Consider the following 21,480-nt stretch of genomic DNA (forward strand, 5'->3'; position numbering starts at 1 on the left):
TTTTTAATGGGTTTTGCTAAATCGCCTGAAATAAGGTCTGTGGTTAACAAAGCCTCTAAATACTTTCACGTTTTGATCTATGACATAAAACACACCAGTTATAACCCACTTGTGATTTTTTAAACTTTTACTGTGTCTTAAAATCGGCGGTTGCTAACAAATTGCTAAAAGGGACTACTTCCTTTGGTGGGGACTTTAGACGTCATCATTAAAAACGGGACATTTGGAAAGCATTTCTCATGAAAAAGTGGATAAGTATTCATACACAGCACAGATCATAATCAGCGAGCATGTTTTTAAATAAAGTTGTTTTTTAAATACAGTTTGAGGAAGTTTGGTGGTGACGACGTTGATCCGCGACCATGGTGTGCTGTAGTCCGTTTATAGCCTACTGTTAGCCTTTTATATCTGACGACTTTATTCAGGCTTCAAAATCTATAAATGTTGTGTTAACTTGTAAAGATGATCTTGATAGACAAAACGTGTAAGTGTCATAACCCTTTGTTAAACACAGAGCTTTTTTTCTGCGATTTTCCAAATATAATAATTATCTGTGGGGTATTTTGAACTGAAACATCACGGACACATTCTGGGGACACCTGTGACTTACATTACATCTTGTCTCAAGAGGCATAATAGGTCCCCTTTAAATATCATGTCAGAAAGATCAAACCTTGATTTTTAAAAGGGGAAATCTCACTCATGTAAAAATATAAGCGTTCCATAAAAGCAATTTTCCTATGTATATCCAAATAAAATGCAGTGGTTGTGAATGGACACATGCAAATCTTGATATTCTTGATAAAATCTTTTCAGAATAAAATGATTGTTAGTTGCTTTTATATTACACAATAAGCAGATGTGACCCTTTAATCCACTGCATTATTTTTATGAAATAAATTGGATTTATTCAAGAAAATATGAACTGAACAAATTTCAGGGTAAATTGTTTCTTATAACAAATTTCTGTGCAAATAACCATTCTTACATACATTGTCACATTAAATTCAATGCAACAATGGATTTATGAGCAATTTAGACAAAAAAAGAAATCATTTTGCTCATGTTTGATGGCCAAGTGTTTGTAATGTGACTCTTTGTTAAAAACATTATTTTTGTGACACCTTGAATTGGTTACTCCAACGAAGTTAGTCAACGGGACAAATATGAGATGTACTGATTCAGTGGGAAATCACGGTCTATGGATTTCCTGACACACTTTTTCACCCAGTGTGATTCCATCTAATTGGATGTCCCAGGCCGAGTGGGTCTGTTTCATTTATATAACACTGGACTAAAAATACAAGAACACGTCCAACTGAGCTTCTTTCTTTATATGGTCACTTGGATTAAGTCAGACGGGCATGAAATCATTGCCCTTTTGTTTGCTTCCCTTCTCTGCCCATCATGCCCTCTGTTTATGACAGGTCAACAGCAATCTCCCTGAGAAGTGAAAAGCCAACACAACAACACTTTAACGTCCATTTAGGAAATGTCGGTCCCTCCTGTTTCATGATTCATGGATCACAGAAGGTGCAACCAGTCAGAAACTGTTACAGGGAGAGCCTGATCACTTCCACCACCGACACAATGACAGCGTGACCTTCAGGTGCATGTGCATTCTCAAAACTGATCATGTTCTGCTGCGGAAATATTACTTAACTTTAAGGCCATGGTACATCCAAAAAAATAATGCTCAGGAAGCCTCAGGGAAATTTAGCAGTGGTTTGTGATCACATCTTGGTAACTTAAACACTGCGATAACAAATAAATTCACTAAACAAAACACATGCACATACGTGCTCTGATTACAAAACAAGCACTCAATAACCCTTCACGATAACCAACTTCTTTGCGTGCGTCACCAAACAACCAGCAGTGATGGAAAAACTCGAACAACAGAACATGGGACTTCACACGAGGACCTAAACAAAAACTGTTTGCGACTGTTAATATCGCGCTCACCTCTCATTAAAATTCTCGGCGTCACTCTACCTGCAGGCAAACATGAGAGCGTCATTCCTATTCTCATTTCCATAGCTGTCAGAAGCTTCACTTTCACAGGAAGCCTTCAATACCAGGCGTAATTAGTGATGCCCAAAATAAAACAGCGCTATTTGGTGATCTGTTGACATTGTTAAATGCAGAATCACAGCTTTAGGTGCAGTAACAAGATTCTTCACATACCTGTAAGCTAACTATAGTAAACAACTGGATGGATGCTGTGTGGCTTTGGGGTTCTTATCAAACAAATGATATGTGATGCTTTGTTTGTTGTTTTATCATATGAAAATGCTTAACTATGAGAGCCAGATGTCGGACATAATTAAGCTTTATTTTCACACTGAGCATGTGTGATCAGGCCCTTATAGTCAGGAAATTGCTCTTGCTGTGACATGAATTTTATTTCAATAGCTCTATATCGGGCAAGTTAATGAATTGATTGCAACTAGCTGCGATCTGTAACTACATTAATTGTCCCGAGCATGTTTCCTGCAGAGCTCTTCAAACTGAGAAAGCCCTTGTGACTTAAGCTTATGCACTCTAAATATATATCCTGAATTGCTATACATAGGTCTGACAAAACAATGGGAATCAAGGCACTCTATAGTTGACAAGCATGTCAGCATGAATTCACATCATAATGCTCTGACATCAGCTTTCTCCTGATTTTTCCTGCAATAGTCTCCCGCACAACTGCATTGTTTTAAAAAAGAAGTAATTAAAGGAATACGTAAGGGATAATCCATGGCTAGCTGTGCATTAAACGATTTTAATGCACGACACTACGCTATGCTTAGCGGAGGGTCGCTGCCTCCGCGGAGTACATTCAAATCGTTTAATGCACATCCAGCCATGGGTTACCATGGTCATTTGCCAAGTTAAGGACAAGTTAAAATTAAAAAAATTCTGCCATTCTGCCAGAAAATTAAAATCCTGCCATTAATTATTCACCCTCATGTTGCTCCAAACCTGTAAGACCTTTGTTCATCTTCAGAACACAAATAAAGATATCTTTGAGGAAATCTGTGAGCTATCTAGCGTTTTGACAGACTGCAACACAACAGCCATTTTCAAGGCCCAGAAAGGTAGTAAAGACATCAGTAAAACAGTCCATGTAACTACAGTGGTTCAACCTTAAAGTCCCCCTGAAATCAAAATGTAAGTTTTTTAGCTTTTAGTATGAATATGTTAGCCTTAAGGTTATGAATAAGCTGGTGTGTTCCAAATAAAATTACAAAATTTGCATTTAGGAGATACAAGCATTCAAAACTTAGTCTCTCACTTCCGTTAAAATGGATCATGGATTTTCATGACATCACATCACACTTCAGTTTCTCGTCAAATCTTCTGTCCAATCAAATGTTCTCTAGAATCTGAAGTCCCGCCTCCTCCTACACTCGAAATCGGCCATTTGTTCACATATTTACTAGTTTCTACATGGTGAATGGCACATAGTGCACTATATAGAGAATAGGGAATGAATCAGACAGTGCTTTCCTTTAATATGAATGAAGTCTGTTTTCGCGTTAGTGTCACATAGGATGATCCTATGTATGCTATTGATGATCCTATCTATCCAATTATATGTGCATCGCGAGTCGGCACAGACCACAAAAGGTATCGGACCCATTTGAATTCTGCACAGAATGCAGTATATTTAAGCGATATAAAGGACATTAGGAGGAGAAACGGTTAGAGATTAGAAGGAAACTGAGGTTTTACAGAGTTACGCGCAATCGTGAAAGTAAACGCGAGCGCGCATTCAAACATGATTTCAATACCCCGTATTTTGAAAGCGGCTCCTTGATGAATGCAAATATCTTTCAATATGAAAGCTATTTTAGGCTGGGCAGTGTAGTTGTAACCATCTCTAAGATCTGTATCAAAGAAAATTTTGGTCTTATTTGCACTTTGAATATTGAGAGAGTGCGATTATAGTTGCACTTATTGTATAGTGTTGCAATAAAAATTAAGAAATAGTTTTCTCTTAATCTTATTAAGTACAAACAATAAGGTTTTTATTTGTTAGCATTAGTTAATAAACTGTGAACTATCATGAACTAACAATGAATGACTATTTTTATCAACTAACATAAACAAAGATTAATAAATACTGTAGCACATGTATTGCTCATTGTTAGTTGATGTTGGTTAATTAATGTTAAAAAATGAGACCGAACATGAATGATGCACGAGATCAAACCTCTTCCGGAAGCTGCGTAACCAATGAGATGAATCCTCGTTATTAGAGTCATTTGCTCGTGAGTCGAACACAACACAGGTGCATGTTTGTTTTCCCGTCGACGCTGAAAAGGAAAAACTGTGACCTGCCTCATGCCAGAGTTATGTAAATGCAAGTTATGACCTCAACTTGTTAAGTGAACTCCAGAAGGCTATATTTTAGTATTTCTACGTGTCATGACACTCGGCGTAACCTATTTCCACTCTGCGAACCAACACCAGAGGTGGGTGTGATGTTTCTTTTATAGAATAGCTTGAAAAGTTGTTGAAATTAAGCTACTTACATTTTAGATACATTCGCTATCGACAATTGCTTCGTCCCTTTTTGCTCCGCCGACGAATATAGTTCCAAACGAAGGCAAAGCAGAATTGACAGTTGCGCGTCTCCGAGCAACACTGCAGTTTCGTTCCTGAATGAATCAGTGCTTTGAACGAATCGGTTTCGTGAATGGTTCAATGCCTCATCACTCTACCATACAGACTGAATAAGGAAAGAGTAGCTTTAAAAATACTAATGAACAGGGCTGCGTTGCTCAAAGCATTGTAAGCCTAAGTAGATCGTAAACCTATTGCAGCCAGCAAAAAAGACAAAAGGAGTGATACAAACAAAGTTTGACTAAATACCGATCAAATTCGAACATTGTAATTAATTGATAAATAAATAAAAAAATACTTCATGCTTTATGCTTATGCTTAGTAAATTAAAACTTGTATTTAGCCTGAAATATTCCTAAGAAGTGCCTTGCATGAACTCACTCATTTAGGAAGGATGCTACAGTGGATACTAATTAACATTTAAATTAATTAGGAAGTAAATGAGCATGCATTTTCTTTGCAGTTTATTATTTTGCATGTCTAAATGAAAAATTAATTAGTTTGTTTCTAAATGTTTGAGGCCAGAATGAAATGTCACTTAAGTGAAAGTTACTTAAGCGGATTACGTCAAACAATCCTCAGGGGAATCTCAGTATTCAAGAGAGATAAAAGAATATCCTTAACCTTGAATCACCATATTTCACATTGCAATTGCCTCAAAAAGGAAGTTTTTTTTTCTTCTCCAGACCCTCTCAACGCCTTCGAGGGGAGAGTCTCTTCTCTTTGTAAATGATCTTCCTGTTTATTCTCGATTTGATTATGACACAGACCGATAACCTTTTTGAGCTGGAGCACAGCTGCTTCACAAGCCATGAGAGTTGAATCTATTAGCTACGGCCCCACAGATGGAAGTGTTATTCACAGTACTGTTGTTGGCCTCTCTGGGGATACAGCAGTCAAAAGTACATATCCCCAGTCTAAGAGGAAAATGAGACTCGGTCTTCATGCTGATGAGGAGAGGAGCTCACAGGAAACACATAAGAGGATATCAAATCTCTCATCAGCTCTCCTGGACCACACTGTGCCTCTCTGAGGGAGGGGGGTGGTTCTTCAAAGCACTTCTGTTCTGTCCTGTGACTGAAATAATTACCTGTGCTGAATGAGTAGACTGAAAAAAGCAACACTGGCACTCATTGGAGAGATGCACACAGGATATATTCAGGGAAACATCTGTCAGAGGAAAGTTTTTGTGCTGAATGGAACTATTATTTTCTTAATCTTGTTTATCATTAAACATTGTCGTCTAATATTAAGAAACTGAAATGATCCATTTTGTTAATTTTATTAGCTACAGGACTGACAGCAGAGAGTAAATGGATGGGGAAAATTTAACAAATACTGCATGAGACGCTTCTAAATTCTCATTATGTCTAATTTACAACCATTGTTTTATTCGGTAGCATCTTGTAACTATTTTAAATAACCATATTGTTCCAAGTTCAAACACACTAACTAAAATTGAAACAATGGTGCCACCAAGTGGATAACAACTGAACAGTTCTCAAATATTTTCCTCCTGGAAAAAAACGAAACATAATACAGTGCTCAGCGTAAATGAGTACACCCCCTTTGAAAAGTAACATTTTAAACAATATCTCAATGGACACAAAAACAATTTCTGAAATGTTGACAACTAAGTTTAATATAACATCTGTTTAACATGAAAGTAAGGTTAATAATATAACTTAGATTACACATTTTTCAGTTTTACTCAAATTAGGGTAATGCAAAATGAGTACACCCCACAATAAAAACTACTACATCTAGTAGTATGTATGGCCTCCATGATTTTTAATGACAGCACCAAGTCTTCTATGTATGGAATGAACAAGTTGGCGACATGTTGCAACATCAATCTTTTTCCATTCTTCAAGAATGACCTTATTTAGAGACTGGATGCTGGATGGAGAGTGATGCTCAACTTGTCTCTTCAGAATTCCCCATAGGTGTTCGATTGGGTTCAGATCAGGAGCCACTGAATCACTTTCACCCTGTTCTTCTTCAGAAATCCAACAATGGCCTTAGATGTGTGTTTAGGGTCATTGTAATGTTGGAAAAGTGCGTGACGACCAAGGGCATGGAGTGATGGTAGCATCTTCTCTTTCAGTATAGAGCAGTACATCTGTGAATTCATGATGCCATCAATGAAATGCAGCTCCCCGACACCAGCAGCACTCGTGCAGCCCCACATAAGGACACTACCACCACCATGTTTCACTGTAGGCACCATGCATTTTTCTTTTCTTTTTCTTTTGTTTTGAAGCTGTCAGTTCGAAAAACATTGATCTTGGTCTCATCACCCCAGAGTATAGAGTCCCAGTAGTCTTCATCTTTGTCAGCATGGGCCCTGGCAAACTCTAGGCAGGCTTTTTTTTGTGCCTGTGCTTTAGGAGAGGCTTCTTTCATGTACGGCAGCCATGCATGCCATTCCTCTGCAATGTACAAGTAGTCACCCCAGTTTGGCTCTCTACTTCTTTAGATAACTGCAGTGAACTTGCATGCCGATTTTCTTCTACCCTTCTCATCAGAAGACGCTCTTTTCGAGGTGTTAACTTCCGTGGACGACCTGGACGTCTCTGTGAGATGGTTGCAGTTCCATCTTTTTTCATTTTTTGTACCAATTTTGCTACAGTATTCTGACTTGTAGCCTTCACCTTTCTGGTGTAAAGAAGTTATTTTCTTTCTCTTCCATGTGGTGCCATTGTTGACAGCATGAAATGGGAAGGGGTTTTAACACTCTTTTATAGTCAACTGTCTGCTGGACACCTGTGTAATGAATAATTAGACTCACCTGTGGTTGAATTCTTCTTAAATTAGACATTTGTAGTCTAAGATTTAGCTTTGCTCCAGAGACTTTCAGTGGGGTGTATTCATTTTTGCATCACCCTAATTTGAGTAAAACTAAACATTTTGTTCTCTAAGTTATATTATTAAACTTACTTTCATGTTAGAAGTTAAACAGATGTTATATAAACCTTAGTCTTGTCAACATTTTGGAAATTGTTTTTGTGTTCATTGAGATATATATACAGCTATGGAAAAAATTAAGAGACCACTTAACATTGATTTCTGAACTTGGAGTGGTCTCTTAATTTTTTCCATTGTATGTGTGTGTACACACATATATACATACAAATATGTATTTGTATATATGTTTGTGTATTTAAATGTATGTGTGTGTTTTTGTGTGTGTGTGTGTACATATATATACATATATGTATATGCAAAAACATCAAAATATAAGTATAATATATTAAATCTGTAGTAAGCTTTAATAGCTTCAATTATTGTATATTAATTACCATATATACATTGTACATTACATTGTATATCAATTATTGTATAATTATTACCATAAATATATTTATTATTATAATTATTAGGATATTATTTATAATATATATCATAAATCAAACCAATCATTTAATTTTTCTATCATTTGTTCCTGTTTGTGAAAAAAATAATTGCAAACTTGCATTGAAAAATATGATCTTCACTAGACTGATCAAATTCAAGTAGTAAATGTTTTCAGAACTACACTAAACTAATAAAAAAAAACTGCTAATGTTTTTTTTTTCTGTATAGCTTAAAATGATTGAAACTAATAGATTTTGTTTGCAAACTACCTATCTATCTATCTATCATATATATATATATATAAATTTTTTTTTTTTTTTTTTTTTTAATTTCTTGTGATTTTTATATATATATTATATATCTCTTTTTTTCTATTTTTTTTTTTTTTTTCAAAATCTAAAATCTAACAGCATGGTTGTTTTTAATGGTATGAAAAGGATAATCACTACAAATTGCTTCAAACACCTTTTACACCTCAGTGTCATGTCTAATGTTTAGGGCTGATAAATAGAGATCCGATGAGAAAAACTATTCTATGTTACTATCCTAACGTAACTGTATTGTTATCTCTTTCAGAAAGCCTTTGTGATGCACCACAATGATGAAGGAAGGTGAAGAGCAGTCAGAGATGCTCAGCAGTGGGTTCACAGTTATGGTGCTATAGCCTGCTCAGCCAATCACACTCTCGTATGTAAATAGAGAGGAATGACTCTTTGCTGATTGGTCCACCCCAGACTTGCCACTGCCCTCATCAACTGACTCTCTTCCTTGTTGTTGTTGTTATGCCATCATTGAGGTCCTGTGTGTGGGCGCAGGGAGGGGCCAAGCGTCTCTTTCTATAGGCTTTTCTGTTTCTGCCAGGAGAGGCTGAGAGGAAGAGAAGGACGAGTGGGCGGGAACTAGGCACAGGCTGGAGTAGAGCATCCCTGACCGAGGCTCGGCTAACGGCTAGAAAAGCGCCTCCAGACTGATGCTGAGTCAGGTACAGGTGGAGTCACACCCTGTTTGGCTTGGACCCTCCAGAAATCATGGAGGAGCTGGAACATACCTGTCCACTGCCACGAACGGTGAGATATATGCGTTTTGCTGTTGTCGAGGGCATCTGTGAAACAGTGAGGAGAGGCTAGATCACTTTTTCTTTGTTTTCATCTGTCTTTCAGTCTGTCTTTTGTTTTTGTCCTTTTGTGCTGCTGTCAGGGTGACGCTGAGCTTGTGAAACTGCAGTTAAAGTGAGATGTTTTGTACTGACTGTCTGTGCTAATGCCATGTCGTAACGCCGCTATCAGCTCTTTTAATCCTCTGCATCTACCAGATGTTGTTTTTAAGAGAGAGCCAACGTTTTGGTGGGATGCTGCAGAGCTAATGTTACAGACACCATCCAGATTGCATTTATCTGCAGGTTGCCCTTCTGTGATGTTGCTCCTCCTCTTCACCTTGTATAGAATTCTGGGAAAGGTCCCCAACATCCTTCGAAACACTGTCTCCGTTGCTATGGGAATGAATCATGCATTGCTCCATGGAGATTTTTCCTCCAATGAATAATTACATATCACGCCTACATTGCATACCTTTATTGTAAAATGTAAATGTGTACCAGCTGTTTCCTGTTGACCGGCAGGAAGAAGCTCTCAATGGGCATTTCCTGAAAGGACAGATGGTCACTATTGCCCCAAAGGTCCCAAAAGTCAATGGAATTTTAAAGCAGAAAATATTCTAGAATGAACATTTCTGTAATGTGTTTGCCCAGTATTTATTTAAACATCATCTGGTGGCAACGGATTGGGGCTAGTTGTCACACTAGGAAGTTGCATCAGGATAATATCTCAGTAACTATAAAGTCTACTTTATACTTGATGGCTCTAGATTTCATAATTTATTTATTTTTTATTTTTTTTCTGTGCAGTGGTTTTGTATTGGTTTCAAACACCAAGTTCAAAATGGTCTTAAATTAGAATAATTTTTCAATTTTTCAATTAATTTTGCCAAAGCTGTTGGGTAAACAAATGAATACTAAAAAACACATTTTAATGGTTTGATCATTTTTGTATACCTTTTTAATTTTGTTGTTTATTTTGCTATTTAAATTAAGCAAAAACCCAAACATAATATAATATAATACTTGTAAGTGTACAGTTTTTTTATTAGGCAAAAATCCATTGTCTAATATATTTTATATAATATATCAAAATATAAAATGTATATAATATAATATAATATAATACAGTCCATGTTTCTATGAAACAAAAACCCATTAAATATAACATTGTTTCAAAAGTTCTAATTCAAATCTTCTTATATTAAGTCTTAAATTAGAATATTTTTTAAATTAAAATATTTTTGCGAGTTTCTGTAATTAAATTGTTTGCTAGATGTTGGGTAAATAAGTGAGCACAATAAAACCACATACCAGCAGCTGATATTTTTGTATGTTCACATGAATTATTTAGTAAATATTATATATGCATACGTTCCAGCTATTAATTTAACACAGACTTGAAGTGGACACTTGTTTTTACAAGATAATATTTCATATTTAAAAATTCATTCTATACAAAAATTGATTTTAGCCTAAGAAAAATTCAATAAAATTTGACAACTAACCCCATTCTCCCGAACATGGGATACGAACAGCCCACTTTCTGAATATAAGGACTTTTCATTTAAATTCCCTGAAAGATGCACAAAAAATGAAATATCCCTGCTACCTTGCTATACATTGAAATGCTATTTCAGAACCATGTGTTGTCACAGTCTCTGCAGGCCTATTGTTCTGTTTATGCTATAAGCCTCTAGGAGGTTTGAATGGATTGAACTATCTGTGTTATGTGCAGCATGTCTATGTCTATCTCCCCCACTCTGTGCTGCTGTGGACGAATGATTTGTCTTTAGTCAACGATATCAGAGAAGCCTCTACTGGACAAATCAATACCCAGAGTAAAGCGGTTGTTACACAGATTGTCTTGAAATCAATACGTCAGATAATAACCTGTATTGGTACAAAAAGGGAAAACATTTTTGAGAAGGCTAAATAGGATGTCAAGTCAGCAGGATCTAGGCTTGTTTAACCTAAACAGTATTTTATTTGGGAAGCTGCAATGTCTGTATATTTCTCATAATTTTTCTCAAATCAATTTATTCTTCAATGTTCTCTTCAGACTCTTATAGAACCAGCCATATTTACCCCCGAGACGAGTTGTGAGTGTCGGGCACCACACGAGAAGCTGACCGTAGAGCAAGCTCGAATCGGAACGCCCGGTCAGTCTGTACTTTATTTCTTCCCACTGTAATTATCATTACAAAAAGGTACACACAAGTTAAAAAATTACTTTTGTAATAAGGTCATTCCTGTTACGCTATAACCTAAGAAAATGAATTTGTCGCATGAAGAGTCTCTGTTACTGGGTGTAACAGACACTCAGATATATGCTATGAAATGCCCTATTTTTGTGTGCTTTTGATAAAAGAATATGTATTTATTACACAAAGTAACGTTCAAAAGTTTAGGGGTCAGAATGAATACTTTTAATACTTTGTGTTCTGTTGAACTATTGTGTTCTATTGAAGAATCCTGGAAAAAATGTAACACTGTTTCCACAAAAATATTAAGCAGCACAACTGTTTTTAACATTGATAATAATGATTAAAAAAAAAATGTAACCAAATCTGCAGATTAGAATGATTTCTGAAGGATCATGTGATACTCAACTCTGGAGTAATGATGTTGAAAATTCAGCTTTGCCATCACAGGAATATATACACATAACAGTATATACACACAGTGCTGGGTAGTAACTGATTATATAATTTGATTACATAATCAGATTCCAAAAATTATATAAGATTATATGTTTTAAAATACAGAGTACAGTTACATTTTTATTGATTACATGATACTTAATATTAACAAAATAGCAGTATTATTCATCATTACATTTTATAAATCTTTATTTATAAATCATATTCTCATTAAATTTTCTTTTCTAAAACAGCCTATTATTGCTGATACATGTTCTTAAAGGATATAATTACGTAGAAAATTGAGGGCACACATAATCAAATAAAATATTTTATTTTAATAATACATTTTAATAATAAATATTTTTTGTTTTATTTAGAAATAAATGAAACATTTTTTATACTTAAAAAATATTTAACTTTAATTACTTTAATTATTAATAATAAATAATTATTACTTTATTACCTTTTCATCAACTTCATCAAACCCTGACATAATGTAATTTTTAATACACTTCATGTTGTTAACACATTTTCAACATAATGTTTTGTATTATATCAATATGGCACATGATTATCCTATTCAAATCTATGTGATAAACACGCTAGGTCAAAAGAAATCTAAACAATCAGATTATATCACCTAAAATGTGTAATCTATTAAATTATGTAACTAACTTGTTTTCATCATTTAATTTGTATTCAGTAATGGACTACAATTTGTAAGTAATCTACCCAGGGTCCAAAAGATAAGAAAAAGAAAAGAACTGATTTTTTTTTTTTTTTTTTTGCACATGTACACCTACACATTTATCACATTTTTGTTACTTTTTAGTAAATCAACTACTAAACTACTATGGATCTTAGACTTAGACACCCGTGTGTGTGTGTGTATGCATAATTATTGACACAATCCAAAGACAAGTAAGGTTTTAAGTCTAAGATCCATGGTAGTTAGTTTACTAAAAAGTAACAAAAATTTGATAAATGTGTAAGTGTACATGTGCAAAAAAAAAAAAAAAAAAAGTTATTTTCTGGAGAAAAAAAACAAGCTTATTTTTATCTTTTGGACCCCTTTCACTAATCCCATCAAACTTAAAGCTACTTCATCTGATCCCATATCAGTGGCAGAGGAGAAGGCAGTGCTTTTAGGATAGCCCACCACTGGGATCAGACATGGCAAGACTAGATTGAGGGATTCCTTGTTCATTCTGTGACCCAGATTCGCACAGCCACTCCTTACAAAGCTCTTCCATAATCATTGCCCAGTTCTGCTGAGCTCTGCTATAGTGAAGAAGAGACTAAATGAGAAGGGGTGAAAGGTTTTTGATGCCCTGAAATGACTATTTTATGTTTGTGGAAGGTAAAACTCTGTGGAAAATAGTGAACATGACCATCTAATTGACGTACATTACCATTCAAAAGATTGGGGTGAATACAATTTTTTTGAAAAGTTTATTTTTATTTGAAAAATAATCTTTTGTAACATTATACATGTCTTTATCATCATTTTTCATCAGTTTAATGTATGCTTGCTGAATAAAAGAAAAAAAAATCTTGTTTCCCCAAAACTTTTGAATGGTAATGTATAAACTTTTTATGTATGTACAGGAAAATTGTAAATAATTTCTAAAAGTGTCTTGAATTTTCCATTCTCAGTGGATCGGCCTGTGCGAATCTATGCAGATGGCATCTTTGATCTTTTTCATTCTGGTCACGCTCGCGCCCTGATGCAGGCTAAAAATCTGTTCCCTAATGCCTACCTTATAGTTGGAGGTACAGACACATTTAATTTACAAATCCAGACTTTTCAGTATTCTGTAGGAGTTGTTCAATTAGGAATTGTGTGGTTCTAAACTGATGAAATATATATTTGTGTGTGTTAAGTATGTAGTGATGAACTCACTCACAAGTTCAAGGGCTTCACCGTAATGGCTGAAGAAGAGCGGTACGAGGCATTGAGACATTGTCGCTATGTTGATGAGGTTTTGCGTGATGCACCCTGGACTCTTACCCAAGAATTTTTAGAAAAACACAAGGTCAGTCAAGTCTTCGCACAGTTCCGTACCCATAACTCCCTGCGATTAACCCTCTGGTTCGTATTCTCTAGATTGACTTTGTGGCACATGATGACATCCCATACTCCTCTGCTGGATCTGAGGATGTGTACAAGCATATTAAGGAGGCAGGTAAGGAAAAGCATTCGTCGCTTAAGAGCATGTGTATGTTTGTGCTTCAGACCAGGTCTAACATGTGTGAGTGTCTCAGGTATGTTTGTGCCCACTAAAAGGACAGAAGGGATCTCAACGTCTGACCTGATCACCCGGATAGTGAGAGACTATGACGTGTACGCAAGACGCAACTTGCAGAGGGGCTACACCGCTAAAGAACTGAATGTCAGTTATATTAATGTAAGCAAGTGAACTTAATGTACTTAAATGTTGAATCTAATTTCATTTTCTTTTGATAAATAAAACTTATTCAAAAACGACATTTTACAACCTGACCTTAAAAAAAAATCTAAATAAATTTTAATTCATAAATTTAAACATCATAGAAGGGGTGTATTTGAGTCACTCTATGTATGAATATAGTGTGAAATGAATATTTAAATTTAGTTTTGAAACATTAGTGTTGCATTATTTGACCCATAATTAAAATCGATAAAACATTCTCACTAAAAATGTACTTTGAAGTATGAAAGATTATGAAAGTAAGATGTGTTTTGACATTTAAAGGATTGGTTCACTTTCAAATGAAAATTACCTCAAGCTTTACTCACCCTCAAGCCATCCTAGGTGTATATGACTTTCTTCTTTCTGATGAACACAATCTGAATATAAAGTAAAATATCTAGCTTCTGCTAGACCGCCTTCCCTATTCAACTTACGAAAAAAGTGTAAAATTCTTGCGGTTCAAAAAGCTTACGCTACATCCTACGCCTTCCCTATTCAACTCCCAGAAAAAGCTTAACTGACGCAATGCCAGTTTACACTTTCTTCGTAAGTTGAATACGGAAGGCAGTCTGGCGGAAGCTAAATATTTTACTTCATAACTTGTTAAATATGGATAGTTTTTTACGCAAACGCAACGCTTTGCTTCAGAAGGCCTTTATTAACCCCCCAGAGCCGTGTGGAATATGTTTATGATGGATGTGGATGGAAGCACTTTCTTCAGCTACACTCGTTGGTATCGCTCACTGCCATTATAAAGCTCACATGCGTCAGGATATTTATTAATATATCTCAGATTGTGTTCATCTGAAAGAAGAAAGTCATATACACCTAGGATGGCTTGAGGGTGAGTAAAGCTTGGGGAAATTTTAATTTGAAAGTGAACTAATACTTTAAGAAATGCTTGCTGAACTGACTCTAAACTCCTTTTGGTCAGGAAAAGAAGTACCGCCTGCAGAATCAGGTGGACAAGATGAAAGAGAAAGTGCGGACAGTAGAGGAGAAGTCCAAGCACTTTGTATATAGAGTGGAAGAGAAGAGCCATGATCTTATCCAGAAGTGGGAGGAGAAATCACGAGAGTTCATTGGGAATTTCCTGGAGCTCTTTGGTCCAGATGGGACATGGGTGAGATATGCATACATACATTGCTGGGTAGCAACTGATTACATGTAATCTGGATTACGTAATCAGATTCCAAAAATGTAGTACTTGTAATCAGATTACACTTACTTTATTATGGATTAAATTATTACATATTATTCACACAATGACAGTAAATTATTCACAATTTATTGATTCTCCCTAATTCTTCTTTTGTGTGTCATACCATTTAGCTTTGACTATATTCACAATATAGAATGGCCATGTGAATGTCATGTAAATAAATTTGAGATGCTTCTAAATTTGGGGACAAAAGTACCTCTCATTTACACCATGTATGAAATGAAAAATTATGCAAGTTTGTAAACACTGCTGATACATAGCTGTGAAACACTGTCTTCATCATATCCAGTGACCTTCACTAATTATTGATCTGGACATAAATATTTAAAGGTGCCCTAGAATTAAAAATTTAATTTACCTTGGCATAGTTAAATAACAAGAGTTCAGTACATGGAAATGACATACAGTGAGTCTCAAACTCCATTGTTTCCTCCTTGTATAATTCTCATTTGTTTAAAAGACCTCCGAAGAACAGGCGAATCTCAACATAACACCGACTGTTACGTAACAGCCAGGATCATTAATATGTACGCCCCCAATATTTGCATATGCCAGCTCATGTTTAAGGCATTAGACAAGGGCAGGCAGTATTAACGTCTGGATCTGTGCACAGCTGAATCATCAGACTAGGTAAGCAAGCAAGAACAATAGTGAAAAGTGGCAAATGGAGCAATAATAACTGACATGATCCATGATTACATGATATTTTTAGTGATATTTGTAAATTGTCTTTCTAAATGTTTCATAGCATGTTGCTAATGTACTGTTAAATGTGGTTAAAGTTACCATCGTTTCTTACTGTATTCACGGAGACAAGAGCCGTCGCTATTTTCATTTTTTTAAACACTTGCAGTCTGTATAATTCATAAACAAAACTTCATTCTTTATAAATCTCTCCAACAGTGTGTAATGTTAGCTTTAGCCACGGAGCACCATCAAACTCATTCAGAATCAAATGTAAACATCCAAATAAATACCATACTTATGCGATTAGACATGCTGCATGACGAACACTTTGTAAAGATCCAGGGTTATATTAGCTGTGTGAACTTTGTTTATGCTGTTTAAGGCAAGCGCAAGCTCCGGTTGCAGGGAGCATGAGAATTAAAGGGGCCGCAGCCTGAATTGGCGCATATTTAATGATGCCCCAAAATAGACAGTTAAAAAAATGAATAAAAAAAAAATCTATGGGGTATTTTGATCTGAAACTTCAGAAACATTCAGGGGACACCTTAGACTTATATTTCATCTTTTAAAAAGACATTCTACAGCATCTTTAACCCCCAGGAAAACTTTGAATGTGTAATTTCATTGCTGTTTTTATGTTATTATTTGTTCATGTAATTCAGGAATTCCCAAACTTTTTTTTTGTCAGACTAACCCCTTGGACCTAAAATATTTACTTGGAGACTGTTTTTTAAGATTTATTTTTGGCGTTTATGCCTTTTATTATGATAGGACAGTAAGCAGACAGGAAGCAAAGTAGGAGAGAGAGAGAGGGGGTGGCATCAGGAAAGGTCCTCGAGCCGAGACTACGGCCGAGCACAACGGCGCTATATGTCAGCGCTGCCCACGAGGCTATCGGCACCGAAAGACTCCTGAGATTTTAAAGAAGTTAGGTCAAAAGTGATCTAAAAATTTGTCAGATTACATTACCTAAAACGATATTACAATACTAACTACAATCGTCATGTAATCTGAAATCAGTTACAATGTGTAAGTAATCTGCCCAGCACTATGTGTATATATACAGTATATAAAAATTTTACTGACTCCAAACTTTTGAATGATTGATATATAAAACCTTTCCATTTTTCCAGAAGCAGATGTTTCAGGATCGTAGTGGACGTATGATCCAGGCTTTATCTCCGCGTGGTTCACCCAGCAACAGCCCACCAAGGGAATTTTCCCCATCCCGCTCACCGTCACCCCCCTCCCGCTGGGCCATGCCCAGAACCTCGCCACCCTCATCCCCGAAGGGTGCTTCAGCTTCCATCAGCAGCATGAGCGAGGGTGACGAGGATGAGAAGTGAGAAGTGGCCCATAACACACAGATAATAGACTGCACTTTACCCATACATGTCACATACATAACACACACTGGCAGCAATGACAGGTCAACTACCCTCATGGGAAAAATTTAAAGTACTGTACACAGCACAGGGTTGTTTGAAGTCCTGTTTAGCTATGCTGGTATTACAGCAAATATCTGAAAGCCATTGCAGCCCTGAACAGATCCTGAGAGGAGATTTAGAAAACAGAGGGGGGATTCACTGAATAAATTGTGGCCACTGTGTCTGTGTGTAGTTTTCGCACCCAAATCACTAAAAATGAATGCAAATCACCAGGGATATCGGTATTACATTGGTTTTTGAAAGACATATTAGAGGTTTTTTAATTTAATGTGCTCATTTCCCCAATTTTTACATTGAAATGACCTTTGTCATCATCTAACGCAACTAAAAGTTCATATTTAAACACAATAATTTAATAACTGTTTAATGTAATCTTTAGCGAATCTCAAAGTAAATGTCCATTTGTCATACTGTACATTATAATGTTAGTTCAGTTTTATTAATTTAGACAAAACATAGTTTAGAAATATAAAAACTATACAAAATGAAGTATAGATTAGAATCTTAATATCTGCCATTTCAGTTATCGGCCATAAGAAGAAAAAAAAAAATAGCTTTTTTTAAGCTTACTTTAATTAGGTTAATAACAGAGTAGTGACCAAAAAAGTGTGGTTAGTGAAATAGACAGATTTTTGCACTGAAATATTGTGAGCAAAAGTGCCACAACTTTAGTGAATTCGCCCCAAACGTTTAAAAGGATGAGAACTGATTCTGCCGTCTCTTGCTCAGGTCTGATTGGAACATTGGGACTGCCCTACTGTAACATATTGTACGTAACCAATCCCTGTTCCTTGTTTTCAAGGAAAATGATGTCTGATCCACCTCATAAATATGTATCAGCGCACCAATGAGGAGGCTGCTAGCGTTCACTAAACTGTCTGTGCATGAATGTGTTCTCATTAACAGTCATTCACTTGTGTTACTGCAGCCTTAACCTCAAAATAAAGCAATTTCTCTTTGGTACGATTAAGAATTGTCTTAAAATAATACATCCAAAAGGTCTAGTAGCTTTTAGATAAGTGGTAATTCAAACTGAGGGGCTTAAATCATGATAATGAGGGATATCACATTAAATCTGTGCTGCTTAATCTACATCATGTAATTCCTCCTGTCTTGTCTAGTTATGCCATTATGTGTATGCAAGAGCCACGTCAATTTACATAATCTGTACTCTGTAAAAATCCTTTTTTGGTTTGTATGTTTTCTTTTACATTAAAACTGGCTTAAAATGTAAATAATAAACCGGGAAACAGAACAATTGTCATCTACGAGATTCATTACAAATTCAAGTACACAAAATGAATGATAGTACTGGAAGATCTCTTTATTGTTCTTCTTTTATAGGTACTTCAGATGGAATGTCAATAGGTCAATATCTTCATCATGACGATTTATGTGTCAATGTCAGCATCACACAAAATCATCTAACACATATTTTGTTCTAAACAATATTTATCTATAAGCAGTGGTGTTTTACTCACCAAGAACAAGAAAAAAAAGTCCAAAAAACAGCAATAGTCACACAAAAATGTCCGTTTTGCAAATACAAGGTGGTTGTAGGTAAAAGTTTTTCCTAATGTACTGTGTACGAACAGACCTTATGCATGCATAAATGAGAGTATACTAGTAAAATCGATGACTGTTTGAACTTGACTACGACACGCAAGGCCCGTGAAGGCTTGGTTTCACAGGAATATGATTGCATACTTCAGTCTGCTCTTCTGAACGCTCCGAGTTCAAGGCATCAAAGTGCATTCTTCATTGACTTAAACATAAAAACTAACAAACAATTTTAAAAATATTTTTAAATAAATACTGAAATCTACACTTCAATAACATATGTGAAATGTAAGGTACTGTATGTCCTTTGTCACCAAAAAATGTTCCCTTGAGGACTCACGAGACCCCCAAACACATCGCAAACCAGCATTAAGACAGATGTAGATGGATTTGAACGATTTCTATAGAAAGATTCTGACGTGGAACAGTAACAGAACATCAGATATACAATCGGTCTGTATAAAACAACAGCATAAGGCATGAGGAAATCATATTTTATCATCTCAAAATCCAAAAATAAAATTATATTTTGTTTAAAGAGGAAACAGATGTTTTAAACTATAATATTTTCATGAGAATTTAGTAGATTTTATTCCTCAATTCTCAGTACTGTAATGCACAAAAATTATTTTCTTATGCAGAATAAATTTCTCTTTAGATTTTAGGATGAAATATGATTCTGACATGTTCTTGACCGGTTTCATGAGATTCACCCTGGAGTGTTGCAGAACAAACTTCTGAACAACTGGAGTTTTAAAAAAGCAAAAATTCAAATAATATGCAAAACTATATAAATATCATTCAGGTTCACCTATACTTGTGCGTATAAAAGAATCTTTAAGTGATCAATGACAGGGTATGTTTTGAGACAGTGTAACAGACAAACTAACTAGACTGGGCAAAGTTAAGCTTGTAGTTAAGCATTGGTTCCTGAAAACCAGACAAACTGCACTGTATTTCATCTATTGTCTCTTTCAAAGAATCACTGCACTCAAACAGTTCCGAACCGTATCCATGTCAGGAATAATTTGAAGATGAAGGTCTCTTGAAAACATTAATTTACATCAAAAGGAATGACTGAGAAGCAGTGGTATAATAAAAGTCATTTTTAAGCTAAAATGTAAATCAAAAGTCAGCCATTTCATGGAGTCACTTCAATGAGTTTATATCTAGCTATACATTTTCTCTCTCAAATCACATGTTGCTGACATCTAAACATTCCATTCCAACAAAGTCTGCAAGCAAATATCTTTCTATCAACTATCAAATGTCACCATGCAGGGTCCATAATGTCATGAAAGCAGTATTTCCTTTTACAAGACTTATAGCACTAATGCTATAATAGGCTATTGTGGTGCATTCTTCTTCAAAGTTTATCACAGTCCCTCTTCATTTACATTTGTAGGAAGCTTTGTATTGCTGACCGCTGAATGTAGGAGATGTACTGCTGCTACTCGCATTTAAAGACCGAGGCCCAGCTCAGAATCAGTACACCCCATCCCCTTGTACACAAATGCACAACTTGAGGGAAAACAAATAAATTGGGGTCAAATAAATAAAATAAATACATATTTGAAACAACATTGATTTGTTTAAAAGTGCCTTCCTCAACAGTTCATCAGCATACTCCCTGACCCCAAAAACATTTGGGTGCAACTAACGAGGAAATGCCCTGCTCACATTTCACCAAAAACATTAAAAGAAAAAATAAGAATGATTTTGCATTAAGAAAATTCTTTTTAGGACCACTGGAATTGTTTGCATTGTGATGTTTTCATGAGAACTACATATTCCTCCTTAAATTCTCACTACTGTAATGAAAATCATTGTCTTTTTTTTCCAATTAAAATCAGCATGTATTAATTTTACATTTTTTAAAAAGAAATTAATTTGTAAATATATAACTCTATATATTTTATTATAAATATATAAACATAAGTAATAAATTATTGTGTATATTATGTATATAACAGTCCTGTCAAATCGATTAATCGTAATTAATCACATCTTACATAACTTTATAAATATTTAATATGTGTAAAATATATATTATATGTATATATATATTTTTTTTTACAGACTTTTGTTAGATGCGATTAATCGTACTGAATCGATTTGACAGCACCAGTATATATACATATATATTATTGTACACAAATGTTTATTACATATATTTGTATATTTATTTCTATTATTTAGAATAGAAATATATTTAAAAAATTATATATATATATATATATATATATATATATATATATATATATATATAGACACACACATGCAATATGTATATAATTTTTATAATATATGTGTGTGTATATTATATATATATATATATATATATATATATATATATATATAGACACACACATGCAATATGTATATAATTTTTATA

The 21,480-nt window shown here is 35.0% G+C and overlaps 1 protein-coding gene across 4 annotated transcripts; it reads left to right on the top strand.

Moving 5' to 3' along the window:
* Positions 1-8,472: 8,472 nt before the first annotated feature.
* pcyt1ba (phosphate cytidylyltransferase 1B, choline a) lies at positions 8,473-21,254 on the top strand. 4 transcript variants are annotated; one of them, XM_067378200.1, is made up of 8 exons: positions 8,473-9,044; positions 11,133-11,232; positions 13,372-13,488; positions 13,600-13,751; positions 13,823-13,901; positions 13,981-14,108; positions 15,103-15,291; positions 17,211-21,254. In XM_067378200.1, the coding sequence occupies exons 1-8, from the start codon at positions 9,006-9,008 to the stop codon at positions 17,421-17,423; spliced, it is 1,017 nt and encodes a 338-aa protein (XP_067234301.1). In that variant the 5' UTR covers positions 8,473-9,005; the 3' UTR covers positions 17,424-21,254. The 4 variants fall into 4 exon arrangements, with proteins under 4 accessions (XP_067234301.1, XP_067234299.1, XP_067234300.1 ...); XM_067378198.1 differs by having other exon boundaries at positions 8,474-9,044; positions 13,981-14,123; positions 17,214-21,254; XM_067378199.1 differs by having other exon boundaries at positions 8,474-9,044; positions 13,981-14,123; positions 17,217-21,254.
* Positions 21,255-21,480: the final 226 nt, after the last annotated feature.

This window comes from Chanodichthys erythropterus, chromosome 23 (assembly GCF_024489055.1).
Source record: "Chanodichthys erythropterus isolate Z2021 chromosome 23, ASM2448905v1, whole genome shotgun sequence".
NCBI classification, from domain to species: domain Eukaryota; kingdom Metazoa; phylum Chordata; class Actinopteri; order Cypriniformes; family Xenocyprididae; genus Chanodichthys; species Chanodichthys erythropterus.